We start from the raw sequence: 21814 nt of genomic DNA, 5'->3' as shown, positions 1-21814 counted from the left end.
TACATATTAGGGTACCTGAGGATTGATTAGAAACGTTGTTTGACTTGTTTGGACAAAGTTTATTGGTAACTTTTGGGATTCCTTTGTATGCAGGTGGATTACTGAATCAAGCGCGCCAACTAAACTGACTTTTTTGGGATATAAAGAAGGACTTTATCGAACAAAACGACCATTTGTTGTGTAGCTGGGACTCTTGGGATTGCAAACAGAGGAAGATCTTCAAAGGTAAGTGATTTATTTTATTGCTATTTCTGACTTTTGTGACGCCTCTGCTGGTTTGGAAAATGCTTTTAATGCTTTTGTACGCGGGGCGCTGTCCTCAGATAATTGCATGGTATGCTTTCGCCGTAAAGCCTTTTTTAAATCTGACAAAGCGGCTGGATTAACAAGAAGTTAAGCTTTTAAATGATGTATGACACTTGTATTTTCATGAATGTTTAATATTACGCGCCCCACCTAGCGCCCCACCTTTCCCAAAGAGGAAGTCTCATTAGGTAATTTACTAACGTTTTCACCGGAATGTTCCTGTGATGTGCAAGGAATGTTTCCAAGAAACCATTGCCTTGTTCTCTGAGAACATGGTAACCACATTCTGGGTATGTTCTGTTTGATATTAAGGTAATGTTCTCCAAAACTGGCTAAAAAGGTTCTCAGAAGGTTTTTGCTAACATAGATAGAATGTTCCCCTAACTAACGGAAAACTGGACACACAAACATTAAGGGAACATTACGTGTGACATTACAAAAACGTTCTCTCTCCATAGAATTGTTAGCTGGGTAGCTTCCTCAACTCCTCTTCTGTAAAACACATCCATACAGTACAACATATGAACTGTTGCCTGTGCCCTGATCTTATTGACTGAGCCACATAGGACCATAGACACAGGACCATAGACACAGGACCATAGACACCATAGGACCATAGACACCACAGGACCATAGACACAGCACCATAGACACCGCAGGACCATAGACAGAGGACCATAGACACCGCAGGACCATAGACACCGCAGGACCATAGACACAGGACCATAGACACCACAGGACCATAGACACCACAGGACCACAGACACCACAGGATCATAGACACCACAGGACCATAGACACCGCAGGACCATAGACACAGGACCATAGACACCACAGGACCATAGACACCATAGGACCACAGACACCACAGGACCATAGACACCACAGGACCATACACAGGACCATAGACACCACAGGACCATAGACACCACAGGACCATAGACACCACAGGATCATAGACACCGCAGGACCATAGACACAGGACCATAGACACCACAGGACCATAGACACCGCAGGACCATAGACACCACAGGACCATAGACAACGCAGGACCATAGACACTGCAGGACCATAGACACCGCAGGACCATAGACACCGCAGGACCACAGACACCACATGATCATAGACACCACAGGACCATAGACACTACAGGATCATAGACACCACAGGATCATAGACACCACAGGACCATAGACACCACAGGAACATAGACACAGGACCATAGACACCACAGGACCATAGACACCACAGGACCATAGACACGGGACCATAGACAGAGGTCTACTTCAAAGACTTCTTTCATGATGTTGTTTCTGCTCCAACACTAAATTAGCTCCAGTGTTCTGCTTTGCTCTGCTGCCCCCAGAGACCCTTTGGTTATGTCCCAGATGCCATTATTCATGATAAGCTACAGTTCATTGGGATTAGATCTAACTTCACAGGCGGTATAATGCACACACACACACACACACACACACACACACACACACACACACACACACACACACACACATACACACACAGAGAGAGAGAAGCACTTAGGATGAGGTGTTCAGGAATATAAGTCTTCCCAGATACAATAACACTAGAATAGGATGGGAATTCTCTGCTACATTACTCTGATGGATAGAGAGAGGCAGGGATGCTTGACTGCCCCCACTCTCTCTCTCGCTCTCACTCCCTCTCTCTCCAGTCTTCTCTTTCCCTCTCTCTTGTACTCTCTCCCTCTCTCTCGCTCTCTCTCTGAACTAGGTTACATGGGCTATCTTGTGCTGCCACCTTCTGGTTCATTCTCTCCTTGTTAGTCTCTAAGAGAGAAAGAGAGCGACATTAATCAACTCATATCTGTTTGCTGCACTTCTCTTTAATCTCCACCAGAGGTCAGGCTTCAACTACACCTGTCTGTCTGTCCGTCCCCTCTATCTCTCTCTATGTCTCTCTCTCTATGTCTCTCTCTCTGGCTCTGTTGTAGGTCTAATAGTGGGCCTGATCTCATTGACCTCAGAAACCCAGAAAGCGTTTGTGTATGTTTTAATAATATGATTACTGATGTGAAGTGAAATAGATTCCCCACTACCCAATCAAATGAGGATTAGAGTAGATAGATAGATACTACAGTACACCTGTAGTTTCCCTGGACTTCCTATGGATCCCAGAGCAGGTGCAGGCCTATAAGGCATTCCGTTACTGATGTCAGGAGACATCTTAAAATATCATTTATCAAGATGAATCAATTGGCTGGTAGCCAAGATATCAGCCTACATACATTGAGTTGACCGTAAAACAGCTCACATGAAAATCACAATATCTACTCTGTGCAATATCTACTCCGTGCCCTACGGAGTAAGATGCACTGACGGCGATAGGCCTATACACAAACACAGGCCTAGTCATTCATGCATGTTCATCTCAGTAACATCATGCCAGCACACATCAGATAACGTGTGTAACAGTCTACTTACCTTAGTACTATTAGCACTACACAGATCCATGCATCCATACACTTTACTCCATGGTCCTTTTTATAGCAGGTCTACAAGAGGATCCCAATGGAAATACTTTGTTAAACGTTTTTTTGTGTTATCCTCAATGATTTTAAATGCATTGCTTCCACATGCGGGTTGAATTGTGTTTTTAAATAGTCAAATAAATCGTGAATGGGCTACTGGTGCATTCATTTTGTTGGATTTATTGCTTCCGACTTCACCGTTTCCCACTTTCCCCATGAGCACATGAATGCCCCATAACTACAACGAGGTTGGCAGTTAGCAGACCATGGGAAACATCTGGTGCGTGTCGCATTAAACTTTTTAGGGCCCAAATAAAATGGATGTAGCCTCGTTTTTTTTCAATGTATGTCCTTTTTTGTTGTGTCCTGACATGGCACTGTTAAATAATTCCCACATGGGCTACGAAACAAAATTCAATTATTTTGTAAAATAAACCAATGTAACTGAAAGCCAATTTATACTTGATCCAAAATGTGGTCGGTGTGACGCAATTGCAGAGCCTCAGAGGTATGCAGAGGCCAACCTGAACTCTGTACCGCATCGCCATAACCTTCCCAAATGTTGTAACAATGCGGTGGGCTCCATATAGCGTTGCATTGGTGTGATTGTTTGACTGTAGGTGGGGGCGGCCGGGAGGTCCTGTATACACGCAAACTCACTTCCTTGACAACTTCCTTCACAACAGCTCCGCTGCTCCGCGAAGCGCAAGAAGTATGAGGGTCCTGACTTCTGTAGAGGCCATATTACGGGCTCCCGAGTGGCGCAGTGGTCTAAGGCACTGCATCTCAGTTCTAGAGGCGTCACTGCAGTCCCTGGTTCGAATCCTCGAATCCAGGCTGTATCATATCCGGCTGTGATTGGGAGTCCCATAGGATGGCAAACAATTGGCTCAGCGCGCGTCTTCTGGGTTTGGCCGGGGTAGGCGTCATTGTTAAGAATTGCTGTTCTTAACTGACTTGCCTAGTTAAAAAAAATATGATATCAGCGTAAATACTACACGACCACGTAGCACGTTTAGGCCTAGCGCTGCCTCCGTTCAAATGCTTGTAAGCCTCCTAGTGCTGGGCCTGCCTTACAGGCATTATCAGAACCTACACTACAAACCACAGCCTTTCATGAATGGTTCACAACTGTAGTGCTCTATCATGCTTCAGCCGTCGGATTACATGAGATACATTCTGCTCTGATAACCAGCAGTTTTATACCAGATATGAGATAGCCTATGGGTTTTATTCTAATACCACCAATCATCATTATAGATTTAATTTCATGACCTGAATGTATTAACCGCATCGTCTTCCCTGTAGCCATATCCTTTTCCACTAGGTTATACTTTCTTGACCGCAGCCGTAAATGGTTTAAAACGGGTCACGCACTGTGTATTGAAGGGCGTAATCGTCAGTCTCGTGCCTTGGATGAGTGCGCGTCGCGCGCGGTCAAGTCAGAAAAAGCGGCTTCTACTGGAACGAGCTTACCCGAGAGCGCGCCTCCGAGAAGTTAAAACAGCTGTCTAGCTGCAGAACACGACACGGGACCACGGAGATACCGAGATAATGCTGTTGTTATGCCTTGTTCTCAGGGCAAAGAGTCCAAGGAAGTAATTGTGTATTGTTTATTCTCCTGCGCTACATTGTAAAGTGTTTTCCAACAAGAAGTCGCGGATTCATGATTTGTTTTTGTACAGAACCAAGGATTAGGCTACTGACGGGGTCTCGACTTCTCGAATGAGATTTTAGGGGTCCAGAAGCACTTTTTGTAATAAGGAATGGCCACGGCACGGCTGGACTATATCGCTCCATGGTGGACCTACTGGCTGCACAATTTCCCCCACTTCAACTTTACCTTCCAGACCGTTGATAACACCTTCAGACCCGGGGAGGCGAGCTACCAGCAGGTTGGTACCTACTACCACTGCGCGTAAAGCGCGGCCACGTTTCTCTTCTAGACTAGAGAGAGGGCTTACTGAAAGACCTTCACTGACAGGCCACATATCTAGGCAAATGATCTGAAAAAGAGTTTGTTGGTCAAAGATTTAACAATTCATTCTTACGTAATTTCCCACATTGCTATAGGATGTATTTCCATCCGCACCAACTCTGCACAGTTTAACTTTTAATGAAGTGAACACACTTTATTCTCTCTATTCTCTGCTATCATCACTGGGCATGTTCAATAGGACGTAGCAAAATAAAGTTATGAGCAGAGTGGACACATCATCACATGAAATCACATCCGTTTTAGTATTGACATCTCCAGCTGCAAAGTCCTGAGTGTGCCTATCTAGCCTGGTTGCATTCTCTGTTAAGCTATTACATTCCACTCCTTGCCACTCCTGTCTTTGGCAAATGAGTGGCAAGGAGTGGAATGTTAGCTAAAAAGACTGGTAGCCAAACTAGTGCCAATCTGGCTGGTTGGTTGTTTGTTACCAGCCTTCAGTGTCTGAGTCTGGGCATATTCCTGGTTGTCTTCCTTATTGCAGTAGTGCAGTAGTGCTCCACAGATGAATATGTGTTAAGCTTCTCAGAATAGGATTGCTGATCTAGGATCAGCCCCCCCCCCCCATCCATGTAATCCTATTCATTGTGATCTAAGGGTCAAAACGGATCCTATATAGATCAATTCTCCTGCTCCAGGACACTTGTTAGACACAGCCCCATATCTCACTACACCTGGAGAAGTGTTTACCCTGTCAATAACCACATTACACACCATAGCAGTGTTCTGAGATGTGAGATGTGCAGCGTGACTGCATAAAGACGTCCTGGAACGTAGCCACAGTGTCAGAGATCAGGGGCACACACAGAGATGTTCACACAGAGGTTACCACTACATAACACTGGTTACCACTACATAACACTGCTTACCACTACATAACACTGGTTACCACTACATAACACTGGCTATAACTACATAACACAGAGGTTATCACTACGTAACACTGGTTACCACTACATAACACTGGTTATTAAGACATAACACTGGTTACCACTACATAACACAGAGGTTATCACTACGTAACAATGGTTACCACGACATAACACTGGTTACCACTAAATAACACTGGTTACCACTACATAACACTGGTTACCACTACATAACACTGGTTATTAAGACATAACACTGGTTATAACTACATAACACAGAGGTTATCACTACATAACACTGGTTACCACTACATAACACTGGCTATAACTACATAACACAGAGGTTATCACTACATAACATTTACATTTACATTTAAGTCATTTAGCAAACGCTCTTATCCAGAGCGACTTACAAATTGGACATAACACTGGTTACCACTACATAACACTGGTTACCACTACATAACACTGGCTATAACTACATAACACAGAGGTTATCACTACATAACACTGGTTACCACTACATAACACTGGCTATAACTACATAACACAGAGGTTATCACTGCGTAACTGGAACCACTACATAAAACTGGTTACCACTACATAACACTGGCTATAACTACATAACACAGAGGTTATCACTACATAACACTGGTTACCACTACATAACACTGGCTATAACTACATAACACAGAGGTTATCACTACATAACACTGGTTACCACTACATAACACTGGCTATAACTACATAACACAGAGGTTATCACTGCGTAACTGGAACCACTACATAACACTGGTTACCACTACATAACACTGGTTACCACTACATAACACTGGTTACCACTACATAACACTGGTTATAACTACATAACACTGGTTATAACTACATAACACTGGTTATCACTACATAACACTGGTTACCACTACATAACACTGGTTACCACTACATAACACTGGCTATAACTACATAACACAGAGGTTATCACTGCGTAACTGGAACCACTACATAACACTGGTTATCACTACATAACACTGGTTACCACTACATAACACTGGTTACCACTACATAACACTGGCTATAACTACATAACACAGAGGTTATCACTACGTAACAATGGTTACCACGACATAACACTGGTTACCACTACATAACACTGGTTACCACTACATAACACTGGTTATTAAGACATAACACTGGTTATAACTACATAACACAGAGGTTATCACTACATAACACTGGTTACCACTACATAACACTGGCTACCACTACATAACACTGGTTATAACTACATAACACAGAGGTTATCACTACATAACACTGGTTACCACTACATAACACTGGCTATAACTACATAACACAGAGGTTATCACTACATAACATTTACATTTACATTTAAGTCATTTAGCAGACGCTCTTATCCAGAGCGACTTACAAATTGGACATAACACTGGTTACCACTACATAACACTGGTTACCACTACATAACACTGGCTATAACTACATAACACAGAGGTTATCACTACATAACACTGGTTACCACTACATAACACTGGTTACCACTACATAACACTGGTTATAACTACATAACACTGGTTATAACTTCATAACACTGGTTATCACTACATAACACTGGTTACCACTACATAACACTGGTTACCACTACATAACACTGGTTACCACTACATAACACTGGCTATAACTACATAACACAGAGGTTATCACTGCGTAACTGGAACCACTACATAAAACTGGTTACCACTACATAACACTGGCTATAACTACATAACACAGAGGTTATCACTACATAACACTGGTTACCACTACATAACACTGGCTATAACTACATAACACAGAGGTTATCACTGCGTAACTGGAACCACTACATAACACTGGTTACCACTACATAACACTGGTTACCACTACATAACACTGGTTACCACTACATAACACTGGTTATAACTACATAACACTGGTTATAACTACATAACACTGGTTATCACTACATAACACTGGTTACCACTACATAACACTGGTTACCACTACATAACACTGGCTATAACTACATAACACAGAGGTTATCACTGCGTAACTGGAACCACTACATAATACTGGTTATCACTACATAACACTGGTTACCACTACATAACACTGGTTACCACTACATAACACTGGCTATAACTACATAACACAGAGGTTATCACTACGTAACAATGGTTACCACGACATAACACTGGTTACCACTACATAACACTGGTTACCACTACATAACACTGGTTATTAAGACATAACACTGGTTATAACTACATAACACAGAGGTTATCACTACATAACACTGGTTACCACTACATAACACTGGCTACCACTACATAACACTGGTTATAACTACATAACACAGAGGTTATCACTACATAACACTGGTTACCACTACATAACACTGGCTATAACTACATAACACAGAGGTTATCACTACATAACATTTACATTTACATTTAAGTCATTTAGCAGACGCTCTTATCCAGAGCGACTTACAAATTGGACATAACACTGGTTACCACTACATAACACTGGTTACCACTACATAACACTGGCTATAACTACATAACACAGAGGTTATCACTACATAACACTGGTTACCACTACATAACACTGGTTACCACTACATAACACTGGTTATAACTACATAACACTGGTTATAACTTCATAACACTGGTTATCACTACATAACACTGGTTACCACTACATAACACTGGTTACCACTACATAACACTGGTTACCACTACATAACACTGGCTATAACTACATAACACAGAGGTTATCACTGCGTAACTGGAACCACTACATAAAACTGGTTACCACTACATAACACTGGCTATAACTACATAACACAGAGGTTATCACTACATAACACTGGTTACCACTACATAACACTGGCTATAACTACATAACACAGAGGTTATCACTACATAACACTGGTTACCACTACATAACACTGGCTATAACTACATAACACAGAGGTTATCACTGCGTAACTGGAACCACTACATAACACTGGTTACCACTACATAACACTGGTTACCACTACATAACACTGGTTACCACTACATAACACTGGTTATAACTACATAACACTGGTTATAACTACATAACACTGGTTATCACTACATAACACTGGTTACCACTACATAACACTGGTTACCACTACATAACACTGGCTATAACTACATAACACAGAGGTTATCACTGCGTAACTGGAACCACTACATAAAACTGGTTACCACTACATAACACTGGTTACCACTACATAACAAAGAGGTTATCACTACGTAACAATGGTTACCACGACATAACACTGGTTACCACTACATAACACTGGTTACCACTACATAACACTGGTTATTAAGACATAACACTGGTTATAACTACATAACACAGAGGTTATCACTACATAATACAGGTTACCACTACATAACACTGGTTACCACTACATAACACTGGTTATAACTACATAACACAGAGGTTATCACTACATAACACTGGTTACCACTACATAACACTGGCTATAACTACATAACACAGAGGTTATCACTACATAACATTTACATTTACATTTAAGTCATTTAGCAGACGCTCTTATCCAGAGCGACTTACAAATTGGACATAACACTGGTTACCACTACATAACACTGGTTACCACTACATAACACTGGCTATAACTACATAACACAGAGGTTATCACTACATAACACTGGTTACCACTACATAACACTGGTTACCACTACATAACACTGGTTTTAACTACATAACACTGGTTATAACTTCATAACACTGGTTATCACTACATAACACTGGTTATAACTACATAACACTGGTTATAACTTCATAACACTGGTTATCACTACTAAATGTAAATGTAACGTCTAATTGGCTGATTTTTGCCTTCCCTGTAGCTCAGTTGGTAGAGCATGGTGTTTGCAACACCAGGGTTGTGGGTTCGATTCCCACGGGGGGCCAGCACAGGAAAAAAATGTATGAAATTGTATGAAATGTATGCATTAACTACTGTAAGTCGCTCTGGATAAGAGCGTCTGCTAAATGACTAAAATGAAAAAAAAAATAACACTGGTTACCACTACATAACACTGGTTACCACTACATAACACTGGTTACCACTACATAACACTGGCTATAACTACATAACACAGAGGTTATCACTGCGTAACTGGAACCACTACATAAAACTGGTTACCACTACATAACACTGTTTATAACTGCATAACACTTGTTACCACTACATAACACTGGTTATACCTACATAACACTGGTTATAACTACATAAAACTGGTTATAAATTCATAACACTGGTTACCACTATATAACACTGGTTATAAGTACATAACACTGGTTACAAGTACCTAACACTGGTTACCACTACATAACACTGGTTATAGCTACATAACACTGGTTACCGCTACACGACACTCGTTACCAGTACATAACACTGGTTACCAGTACATAACACTGGTTACCACAACATAACGCTGGTTACCACTACATAACACTGGTTACCACTACATAACACTGGTTACCACTACATAACACTGGTTACCACTACATAACACTGGTTATAACTACATAACACTGGTTACCACTACATAACACTGGTTATAGCTACATAACACTGGTTACCACTACATAACACTGGTTATAACTACATAACACAGAGGTTATCACTACGTAACTGGAACCACTACATAACGCTGGTTACCACTACATAACACTGGTTACCACCACATAACACTGGTTACCACTACATAACACTAGTTATTAAGACATAACACTGGTTATAACTACATAACACAAGGGTTAACACCACATAACACTGTTTATAACTGCATAACACTTGTTACCACTACATAACACTGGTTATACCTACGTAACACTGGTTATAACTACATAAAACTGGTTATAACTTCATAACACAGAAGTTAACACTACATAACACTGGTTATAACTACATAACACTGGTTACCACTATATAACACTGGTTATAAGTACATAACAATGGTTATAAGTACATAACACTGGTTATAACTACATAACACTGGTTACCACTACATAACACTGGTTATAGCTACATAACACTGGTTACCGCTACACGACACTCGTTAACAGTACATAACACTGGTTACCAGTACATAACACTGGTTACCACAACATAACGCTGGTTACCACAACATAACACTGGTTACCACTACATAACACTGGTTACCACTACATAACACTGGTTATAACTACATAACACTGGTTACCACCACATAACACTGGTTATAGCTACATAACACTGCTTATAACTACATAACACTGGTGACCACTACATAACACTGGTTACCACTACACAACACTGGTTACCACTATGTAACACTGGTTACCACTACATAACACTGGTTACCACCACATAACACTGGTTACCACTACATAACACTGGTTATTAAGACATAACACTGGTTATAACTACATAACACAAGGGTTAACACAACATAACACTGTTTATAACTGCATAACACTTGTTACCACAACATAACACTGGTTATACCTACATAACACTGGTTATAACTACATAAAACTGCTTATAACTACATAACACAGAGGTTAACACTACATAACACTGGTTATAACTACATAACACTGGTTACCACTATATAACACTGGTTATAAGTACATAACACTGGTTTTAAGTACATAACACTGGTTATAACTACATAACACTGGTTATAGCTACATAACACTGGTCACCGCTAGATGACACTCGTTACCAGTACATAACTCTGGTTACCGCTACATAACACTGGCTATAACTACATAACCCAGAGGTTATCACTATGAAAACACTGGTTACCACTACATAACACTGGTTATTAAGACATAACACTGGTTATAACTATATAACACAGAGGTTATCACTACATAACACTGGTTACCATTACATAACACTGGTTACCACTACATAACACTGGTTATAACTAGATAACACTGGTTACCACTACATAACACCGGTTATAGCTACATAACACTGGTTACCACTACCTAACACTGGGTACCACTACATAACACTGGTTATAACTACATAACACTGTTGACCACTACGTAACACTGGTTACCACTACATAACACTGGTTACCACTACGTAACACTGGTTACCACTACATACCATTGGTTACCACCACATAACACTGGTTACCACTACATAACACTGGTTATTAAGACATAACACTGGTTATAACTACATAACACAAGGGTTAACACTACATAACACTGTTTATAACTGCATAACACTTGTTACCACTACATAACACTGGTTATACCTACATAACACTGGTTATAACTACATAAAACTGGTTTTAACTACATAACACAGAGATTAACACTACATAACACTGGTTATAACTACATAACACTGGTTACCACTATATAACACTGGTTATAAGTACATAACACTGGTTGTAAGTACATAACACTGGTTATGACTTCATAACACTGGTTACCACTACATAACACTGGTTATAGCTACATAACACTGGTTACCGCTACACGACACTCGTTACCAGTACATAACACTGGTTACCAGTACATAACACTGGTTACCACAACATAACGCTGGTTACCACTACATAACACTGGTTACCACTACATAACACTGGTTACCACTACATAACACTGGTTATAACTACATGACACTGGTTACCACTACATAACACTTGTTATAACTACATAACACTGGTTACCACTACATAACACTGGTTACCACTACATCACACTGGTTATAACTACGTAACACTGGTTACCACTACATAACACTGGTTACCGCTACATAACACTGCTTACCACTACACAACTCTGGTTACCACTACATAACACTGGTTATAACTGCATAACACTGGTTATAACTACATAAAACTGGTTACTACTACATAAAACTGATTAAAAAAATTACACGCTCTTATCCAGAGTAGCTACATAACACTGGTTACCACTACATAACACTGGTTACCACTACGTAACACTGGTTATAGCTACATAACACTGGTTACCACTACATAACACTGGTTACAACTACATAACGCTGGTTACCACTACATAACACTGGTTATAACTACATAACACTGGTTACCACTACATAACACTGGTTATAACTACATAACACTGGTTACCACTACATAACACTGGTTACCACTACATAACACTGGTTACCACTACATAACACTGGTTATAACTACATAACACTGTTTATAACTACATAAAACTGGTTACTACTACATAAAACTGATCAAAAAAATTACACGCTCTTATCCAGAGTAACTTATAGTAGTGATTGCATACATTTGCAAATTTGTTTGTACTTGTCCCCCGTGGGAATCGATCTCACAACCCTGGCGTTGCAAGTGCTATGCTCTACCAACTGAACCACATGGTACCACTATTTAACACTGGTTTCCACAACATAACACTGGTTACCACAACATAACACTGGTTACCACAACATAACACTGGTTACCAATGGTTACCACTACATAACACTAGTTACCACTACACTCCAGACTAGAGACAAACCTCCAACACATGCACAACTGCTTTCTCTCCAAACCTTCTGGCTTTGGCAATGATCTGTCAGACAGGCCTCAATGTGGGATTTCTGATGGTGTTAAGTCTAGTTTCCTGGATATTACAAAAGGTGTACCGCAGGGGTCGCTACTGGGACCTGGTATCTTGACTATTTATATACATAATATTGGTCTGTTAACTTGTAATATGCATCTGTATGCAGACAACACTGTCATATATGCCATGGACCTCAACCCCCAACTGTTGGCCTGGCTACGTTAGAGCTGCAATCTGACCGTGTTACCTTACAGAAGCCCTGGTTGGTACTTAATGTAGGCAAGACTAAAGACATGTTGTTCTCTAATTCTCTCTCCAAAAATGTCAGCTGGACTACGTATTTATTCATTGGATGGTTCTCCCATCGATCTGGTTCCCATCTATATACTGTATATCTGAGCATTTGGATTGACAAAGACTTAATGTTTAAGAAACATACGGATGAGCTAGATAAAAAACTATGATTTAAAGTAGGCTTCTTTTTTAGAAATAGATATTGCCTCTCCCTAAACAGCAGGAAGCAGATTGTACAGTCAACTTTCCTGCCAGTTCTTGACTATGGTGACACTATTTACCAGATTGCAGCAGCCACTACTTTCTGAGGAATGGGGCTGTTTTTCTAGAATGTATGTATTGTGCAGTAATTTAGTTGGTTTTGCATTGCATTGATTAGATTTTGTCTTGTGAATTGTATGTATTGTAGAGTTTGTTAAATGCTTTTGGCATCTCTAAGTGCCTATTTGAAAATAACTTCAGCTCAAGTTGTCTCCATGTGCCTCAAAGCTAAACACAAAAGTCCCATTTGATGTCCACGGTGGGAAAGACATGATCTGAAACCACATTACCGTAAACCACATCTTCTAAGCTGTTATCATTCACAGCCTGGTGATTGTGTGAGCATGCAGCATCACTTCTCTATGTGGGGGGTGTTTGTGAATGCTGCTGTTGTGTGTTGTAGTACCTCTATACTACTTTACATTGTGATATTGACCTGTGTTGCTGAATAGACAGGTCAATGGAGGTAGTGTGATGCTAACAGATTCACCTCTCTCTCTCCGGCCAAACTGGGAAACTGTCTGTCTGTGTGTCTGTCTCTGCGTTTAGTTTGTTTGTGTAAGTAGTAACACCGTAGTCTGTCCTCTGAGATTAAGACTACATGATGTGTAACACCGTAGTCTGTCCTCTGAGATTAAGACTACATGATGTGTAACACCGTAGTCTGTCCTCTGCGATTAAGACTACATGATGTGTAACACCGTAGTCTGTCCTCTGAGATTAAGACTACATGATGTGTAACACCGTAGTCTGTCCTCTGAGATTAAGACTACATGATGTGTAACACCGTAGTCTGTCCTCTGAGATTAAGACTACATGATGTGTAACACCGTAGTCTGTCCTCTGAGATTAAGACTACATGATGTGTAACACCGTAGTCTGTCCTCTGAGATTAAGACTACATGATGTGTAACACCATAGTCTGTCCTCTGAGATTAAGACTACATGATGTGTAACACCGTAGTCTGTCCTCTGAGATTAAGACTACATGATGTGTAACACCGTAGACTGTCCTCTGAGATTAAGACTACATGATGTGTAACACCGTAGACTGTCCTCTGAGATTAAGACTACATGATGTGTAACACCGTAGACTGTCCTCTGAGATTAAGACTACATGATATGTAACACCGTAGACTGTCCTCTGAGATTAAGACTACATGATGTGTAACACCGTAGTCTGTCCTCTGAGATTAAGACTACATGATGTGTAACACCGTAGTCTGTCCTCTGAGATTAAGACTACATGATGTGTAACACCGTAGACTGTCCTCTGAGATTAAGACTACATGATGTGTAACACCGTAGTCTGTCCTCTGAGATTAAGACTACATGATGTGTAACACCGTAGACTGTCCTCTGAGATTAAGACTACATGATGTGTAACACCGTAGACTGTCCTCTGAGATTAAGACTACATGATGTGTAACACCGTAGTCTGTCCTCTGAGATTAAGACTACATGATGTGTAACACCGTAGACTGTCCTCTGAGATTAAGACTACATGATGTGTAACACCGTAGTCTGTCCTCTGAGATTAAGACTACATGATGTGTAACACCGTAGACTGTCCTCTGAGATTAAGACTACATAATGTGTAACACCGTAGTCTGTCCTCTGCGATTAAGACTACATGATGTGTAACACCATAGTCTGTCCTCTGCGATTAAGACTACATGATGTGTAACACCGTAGTCTGTCCTCTGCGATTAAGACTACATGATGTGTAACACCGTAGACTGTCCTCTGAGATTAAGACTACATGATGTGTAACACCGTAGTCTGTCCTCTGCGATTAAGACTACATGATGTGTAACACCGTAGACTGTCCTCTGAGATTAAGACTACATGATGTGTAACACCGTAGTCTGTCCTCTGCGATTAAGACTACATGATGTGTAACACCGTAGACTGTCCTCTGAGATTAAGACTACATGATGTGTAACACCGTAGTCTGTCCTCTGCGATTAAGACTACATGATGTGTAACACCGTAGACTGTCCTCTGCGATTAAGACTACATGTGTAACACTGTCAGATTATCTTCTAAAGCAGTTCTGAACAATGTGGACCTTCCTCCTGCTGGCACATCCTTCTGGAACAACGGGACCATTTCAGATCGAGAGGTGGGATTGAGGACAGAGCCCAGAATATGATCACTTTAATGACTTGGTACAGTTGAACTCTGTTTGGGTCCAGAAGTTTACAACAGGAGTTTGAATAGCAGTTTCATCTTACTTTCCAGGTCATTGTTGTGAAAGAGATTGTGTTCTCAATGACTTACATTTATTATATTTAACTAGGCAAGTCAGTTAAGAACAAATTCTTATTTACAATGACGGCCTACACCGGCCAAACCGGGATGACGCTGGGCCAATTGTGCGCCGCCCTATGGGACTCCCAATCACGGCCGGGTGTGATAGAGCCTGGATTCAAACCAGGGTGTCTGTAGTGACACCTCTAGCACTGAGATGCAGTGCCTTAGACCACTTCGCCAGACGGAAGCCCCAAATATAGGTAGTTACATTGATTTAGACACTAGTTGGATGAGAAATAATACATGAGCCTTTAGTTTCCACTGCTCGGCCCTGTCTGAGTCTCCAACCTTGGTCAAGACCGTGGTCAGAAAATGATGCCAGAACCCATAACTTGATCAGTCAAGTTGAGTCAGGAAAATAGAAGGTATCATCCTGTTAACCTCTCTGGGCTAACGTCCCACCCTAGTCAACAGCCAGTGGAATCCCGTGGCGCGATATTCAAATACCTTAGAAATGCTATTACTTCAATTTCTCAAACATATGACTATTTTACACAATTTTAAAGACAAGACTCTCGTTAATCTAACCACACTGTCCGATTTCAAAAAGGCTTTACAATGAAAGCAAAACATTAGATTATGTCAGCAGAGTACCCAGCCAGAAATAATCAGACACCCATTTTTCAAGCTAGCATATAATGTCACAAAAACCAAAACCACAGCTAAATGCAGCACTAACCTTTGATGATCTTCATCAGATGACACTCCTAGGACATTATGTTATACAATACATGCATGTTTTGTTCAATCAAGTTCATATTTATATCAAAAACCAGCTTTTTACATTAGCATGTGACTAGCATGTGACTAGCATTCCCACCGAACACTTCCGGTGAATTTACTAAATTACTCACGATAAACGTTCACAAAAAACATAACAATTATTTTAAGAATTATAGATACAGAACTCCTTTATGCAATCGCGGTGCCCGATTTTAAAATAGCTTTTCGGTGAAAGCACATTTTGCAATATTCTGAGTAGATAGCCCGGCCATCACAGGCTAGCTATTTTGACACCCACCAAGTTTGGTACTCACCAAACTCAGATTTACTATAAGAAAAATTGGATTACCTTTGCTGTTCTTCGTCAGAATGCACTCCCAGGACTTCTACTTCAATAACAAATGTTGGTTTGGTTCAAAATAATCCATAGTTATATCCAAATAGCGGCATTTTGTTTGTGCGTTCAAGACACTATCCGAAGGGTGACGCGCCGGCGCATATCGTGACAAAAAAATTCAAAATATTCCATTACCGTACTTCGAAGCATGTCAAACGCTGTTTAAAATCAATTTTTATGCGATTTTTCTCGTAAAATAGCGATAATATTCCGACCGGGAGTCGTGGTTTTCGTTCAAAGACTGAAAAAGTAACATGGACTCTTCACGTGCACGCGCACACCCGTCTCATTGTTCTCAGATCGACCACTTACCAAATGCGCTACTGTTTTTCAGCCAGTAACTGCAGAGTCATCATTCAACATTCTGGCGCCTTCTGAGAGCCTATGGGAGCCTTAGAAAGTGTCACGTTACAGCAGAGATCCTCTGTTTTGGAAAGAGATGACAAAGAAGGCCAAGAAATGGTCAGAGAGGGCGCTTCCTGTTTGGAATCTTCTCAGGTTTTGGCCTGCCATATGAGTTCTGTTATACTCACAGACACCATTCAAACAGTTTTAGAAACTTTAGGGTGTTTTCTATCCAAATCAAACAATTATATGCATATTCTAGTTACTGGGCAGGAGTAGTAACCAGATTAAATCGGGTACGTTTTTTATCCGGCCGTGCAAATACTGCCCCCTATCCCCAACAGGTTTTAAGGTTCTGTGGAGACAAACAGTACCTTGTTAGAGTCATGAAACCATGCCAGGTAGGAGTGTGGAGAAACAACATGGGCACAAGGCTCTGGTCAAAAGCAGTGCACTATATAGGGAATAGGGTGCCATTTGAGAGTCAACCATATTTGGCCAAAACCCCATGGTTCCACTTGGCTTTGATTTCAGTTCTTGAATTTTGAACTCCTCAACACTCCAAACCACGGGCTGAACTTTTGTCAACTTGTGTAAATGGCTGTGTGTGTAGTTGTACTTGTGTAAATGGCTGTGTGTGTAGTTGTACTTGTGTAAATGATGGTGTGTGTAGTTGTACTTGTGTAAATGGCTGTGTGTGTAGTTGTACTTGTGTAGTACACTATGTTTTATCACTTCCATCACCTGTCATCAAAATGAACGGTAGGTACAAACTTCAGGCATACCTCATCTCAAAAACAAAGACATATGGCTACAGTAGACCCCCATGTTCTGCTTGCTGCTTTCTATACCTCTCTCTTTCTCTCTCTTTCTCTCTCGCTCTTTCTATACCTCTCTCTTTCTCTCTTTCTCCTTCACTCTTTCTCTCTCTTTCTATACCTCTCTTTCTCTCTTTCTCGCTCGCTCTTTCTTTCTCTATCTCTTGCTCTCTCCCCTCTCTCTCGCTCTCTCTCTCACCCTCTCACTTATCACTCTCTCTCTATCTCGCTCTCTCTCCTTTCCTACCCTGGCTATCCCTCCATCATTCATGCTCTGGGGGTAACCTCAGTCAGGGAATCACAAGACTGTTTTGGAGGGAGGCCGCTTTGTCACCTGACGTTGAGCTGAAACTCCAGCAGCCTCTGAGCAGTACTGTTTTTCCCCCTAACACCCTAACTCCTGTGTGGATCAGTTGGTAGAGCGTGGTGCTTGCAACACCAGGCTTGTGGGTCAGATACCCGGGACCACCCATACGTAAAATGGATGCATGAGACCCCAGGTATCTCTTAAACCACCAACACCAGGTCATGTTCATTAGACACCAAACTGATAACACAGAGAAGGAATACCTAGACCTGTCCAATGAGAAACCATCATGTTCATTTTTTTATTTTTAATACTTGCTACTTTGTGCCCTACTGAACACGATCCTGGGGTGTATTCGGTGAGCCTGCTCCACCCAGCTCTCTCTCTCTCATTTTCTTTCTCTCTGTCTCTCCGTGTCTCCGTCTCTCCGTGTCTCTATCTCTGGCTTCACACAGAGAATTGCTAGTGATGATGGCTGATGAAACAAACGTGACTTTTGACCCAGTATATCTTTTCATATTAGTCTCACTTGATTCCAGTGGCTCCCTTTCCGTCAGAGTGGGGTCACTCTACACAGTAATTAATCACAGGGCTTGTATCAACTCAGGACCTGACATGATAATATATACTGGTTGTCTGAAGAAATGGTGCTTTGCAAATAAGTTCTCTCAGTGTGGCAGTTGTATTTTTCCTGTTATTAGTCAATAACAAATGTATTATAACATTCTCATCTCTGTTTCTCTCTGTTTCTCCCTCCCTCTCCCTCTCCCTCTTCTCTCTCTCCCTCCCTCCCCCTCTCCCTCTTCTCTCTCTCCCTCCCTCTCCTCTCTCTCCCTCCCCCTCCCTCCCCCTCCCCCTCCCTCTCCTCTCTCTCCCTCCCTCCCCACCCTCCCTCCCCCTCCCCCTCCCTCTCCTCTCTCTCCCTCCCTCCCTCGCTCCCTCCTCCCTCCCTCCATCCCCCTCCCTCCCCCTCCCTCTCCTCTCTCTCCCTCCCTCGCTCCCTCCTCCCTCCCTCCCTCCATCCCCCTCCCTCCCCACCCTCCCTCCCCCTCCCCCTCCCTCTCCTCTCTCTCCCTCCCTCCCTCGCTCCCTCCTCCCTCCCTCCATCCCCCTCCCTCCCCACCCTCCCTCCCTCCCCCTCCCCCTCACTCCCTCCCCATCCTCCCCCAGTCTCTGGTCTTCCTAGCCTGTATATCAGCTGCTGGACTAGTCCTGAGCCTCCTGCTGCTGTCTGTCTACCTGACCAGTGTGTGCTGCTGCAGGAAGGAGGAGGAGGAGGAGACCAAGAGGCCTGACTCCTGCTGTGTCTCCTGGACCGCTGTCATCACTGGACTCATCCTATGGTGAGTAGTATCACTGGAACTGTTTGTATCTAACAGTACTGTACTACAGTATTAGTGTTACATGGACCTTTCTTCAGTCTGTCCCGGGTTTGGTTCATCCTATGGTGAGAGGTGTTGTCTTATATTACAGAATTACAAGCCAAGGTCTTTTAAGGGCGTATGCAAGGCATAGATGTTCGCTTCACCTCGCCAAGTTCCACTAGAAGCAAACCAAATCTAGTATGTGGGGCTCCTTTAAAGGCTTTGATGTGACCTTTGACATTCAGGAGTTGACCTCTGACCTCATTAACTCACACACAGAGGCTGACATGCTGCTATGGTGGTGAGAGAGAGAGACCAGATGCTCACTTTTGGCCTGATCCACTTTGACGCAGGATGTTGTAGACTGAGATCACTGTGACTGACCATGTTCCCTGATGACAGTCCTGCTCTCATTGTGTCTAAAGCAGACTACACTATGCACTGTCTACCCTACACTATCACTACACTACATTACACTACATAATCTATTCACGTGTCCTGGGTGTGCACAGAACAGTGTCCATTGAGGCGTTATCCTTTGTCCTCTGAGATTGTGGTTTGGAACATTCACAATGTGCAGTTGTGCACTGCCACAAGCGGAAAGTCCCTTTTTGGATCTGTATGTTGGGCTGCCCACCTCATCACTATAGGACCTGTATGGCTGCCCACCTCATCACTATAGGACCTGTAAGGCTGCCCACCTCATCACTATAGGACCTGTAGGGCTTCCCACCTCATCACTATAGGACCTGTTGGGCTGGCCACTTCATCACTATAGGACCTGCCCACCTCATCACTATAGGACCTATAGGGCTGCCCACCTCATCACTATAGGACCTGTAGGGCTGTCCACCTCATCACTATAGGACCTGTAGGGCTGCCCACCTCATCACTATAGGACCTGTAGGGCTGCCCACCTCATCACTATAGGACCTGTTGGGCTGCCCACCTCATCACTATAGGACCAGCCCACCTCATCACTATAGGACCTGTAGGGCTACCCATCTCATCACTATAGGACCTGTAGGGCTGCCCACCTCATCACTATAAGACCTGTTGGGCTGCCCACCTCATCACTATAGGACCTGTTGGGCTGCCCACCTCATCACTATAGGACCTGTAGGGCTGCCCACCTCATCACTATAGGACCTGTTGGGCTACCCACCTCATCACTATAGGACCTGTAGGGCTGCCCACCTCATCACTATAGGACCAGCCCACCTCATCACTATAGGACCTGTAGGGCTACCCATCTCATCACTATAGGATCTGTAGGGCTGCCCACCTCATCACTATAAGACCTGTTGGGCTGCCCACCTCATCACTATAGGACCTGTTGGGCTGCCCACCTCATCACTATAGGACCTGCCCACTTCATCACTATAGGACCTGTAGGGCTGCCCACCTCATCACTATAGGACCTGTAGGGCTGCCCACCTCATCACTATAGGACCTGTTGGGCTGCCCACCTCATCACTATAGGACCTGTATGGTTGTCCACCTCATCACTATAGGACCTGTAGGGCTGCCCACCTCATCACTATAGGACCTGTTGGGCTGCCCACCTCATCACTATAGGACCTGTTGGGCTGCCCACCTCATCACTATAGGACCTGTAGGGCTGCCCACCTCATCATCACTATAGGACCTGTA

At 42.5% G+C, this 21814-nt stretch overlaps 1 protein-coding gene across 2 annotated transcripts in view; it reads left to right on the top strand.

Annotated features, from left to right (window-relative positions):
• Window positions 1-4082: 4082 nt before the first annotated feature.
• Window positions 4083-21814, top strand: part of LOC115208036 (protein tweety homolog 2-like) — an 88643-nt gene continuing 70911 nt past the window's right edge. For both annotated transcript variants that reach the window (XM_029775754.1, XM_029775764.1), the window contains exons 1-2: window positions 4083-4710; window positions 19968-20140. In XM_029775754.1, the coding sequence (XP_029631614.1) occupies window positions 4582-4710; window positions 19968-20140 (302 nt within the window). In that variant the 5' untranslated portion in view covers window positions 4083-4581. The remainder of the gene's footprint in view (window positions 4711-19967; window positions 20141-21814) is intronic.

This window comes from Salmo trutta, chromosome 1 (assembly GCF_901001165.1).
Source record: "Salmo trutta chromosome 1, fSalTru1.1, whole genome shotgun sequence".
Taxonomy (NCBI): Eukaryota; Metazoa; Chordata; class Actinopteri; order Salmoniformes; family Salmonidae; genus Salmo; species Salmo trutta.
The sequence above is the reverse complement of the archived record's forward strand: the minus strand, read 5'-3'. Positions and strand labels throughout refer to the sequence as shown.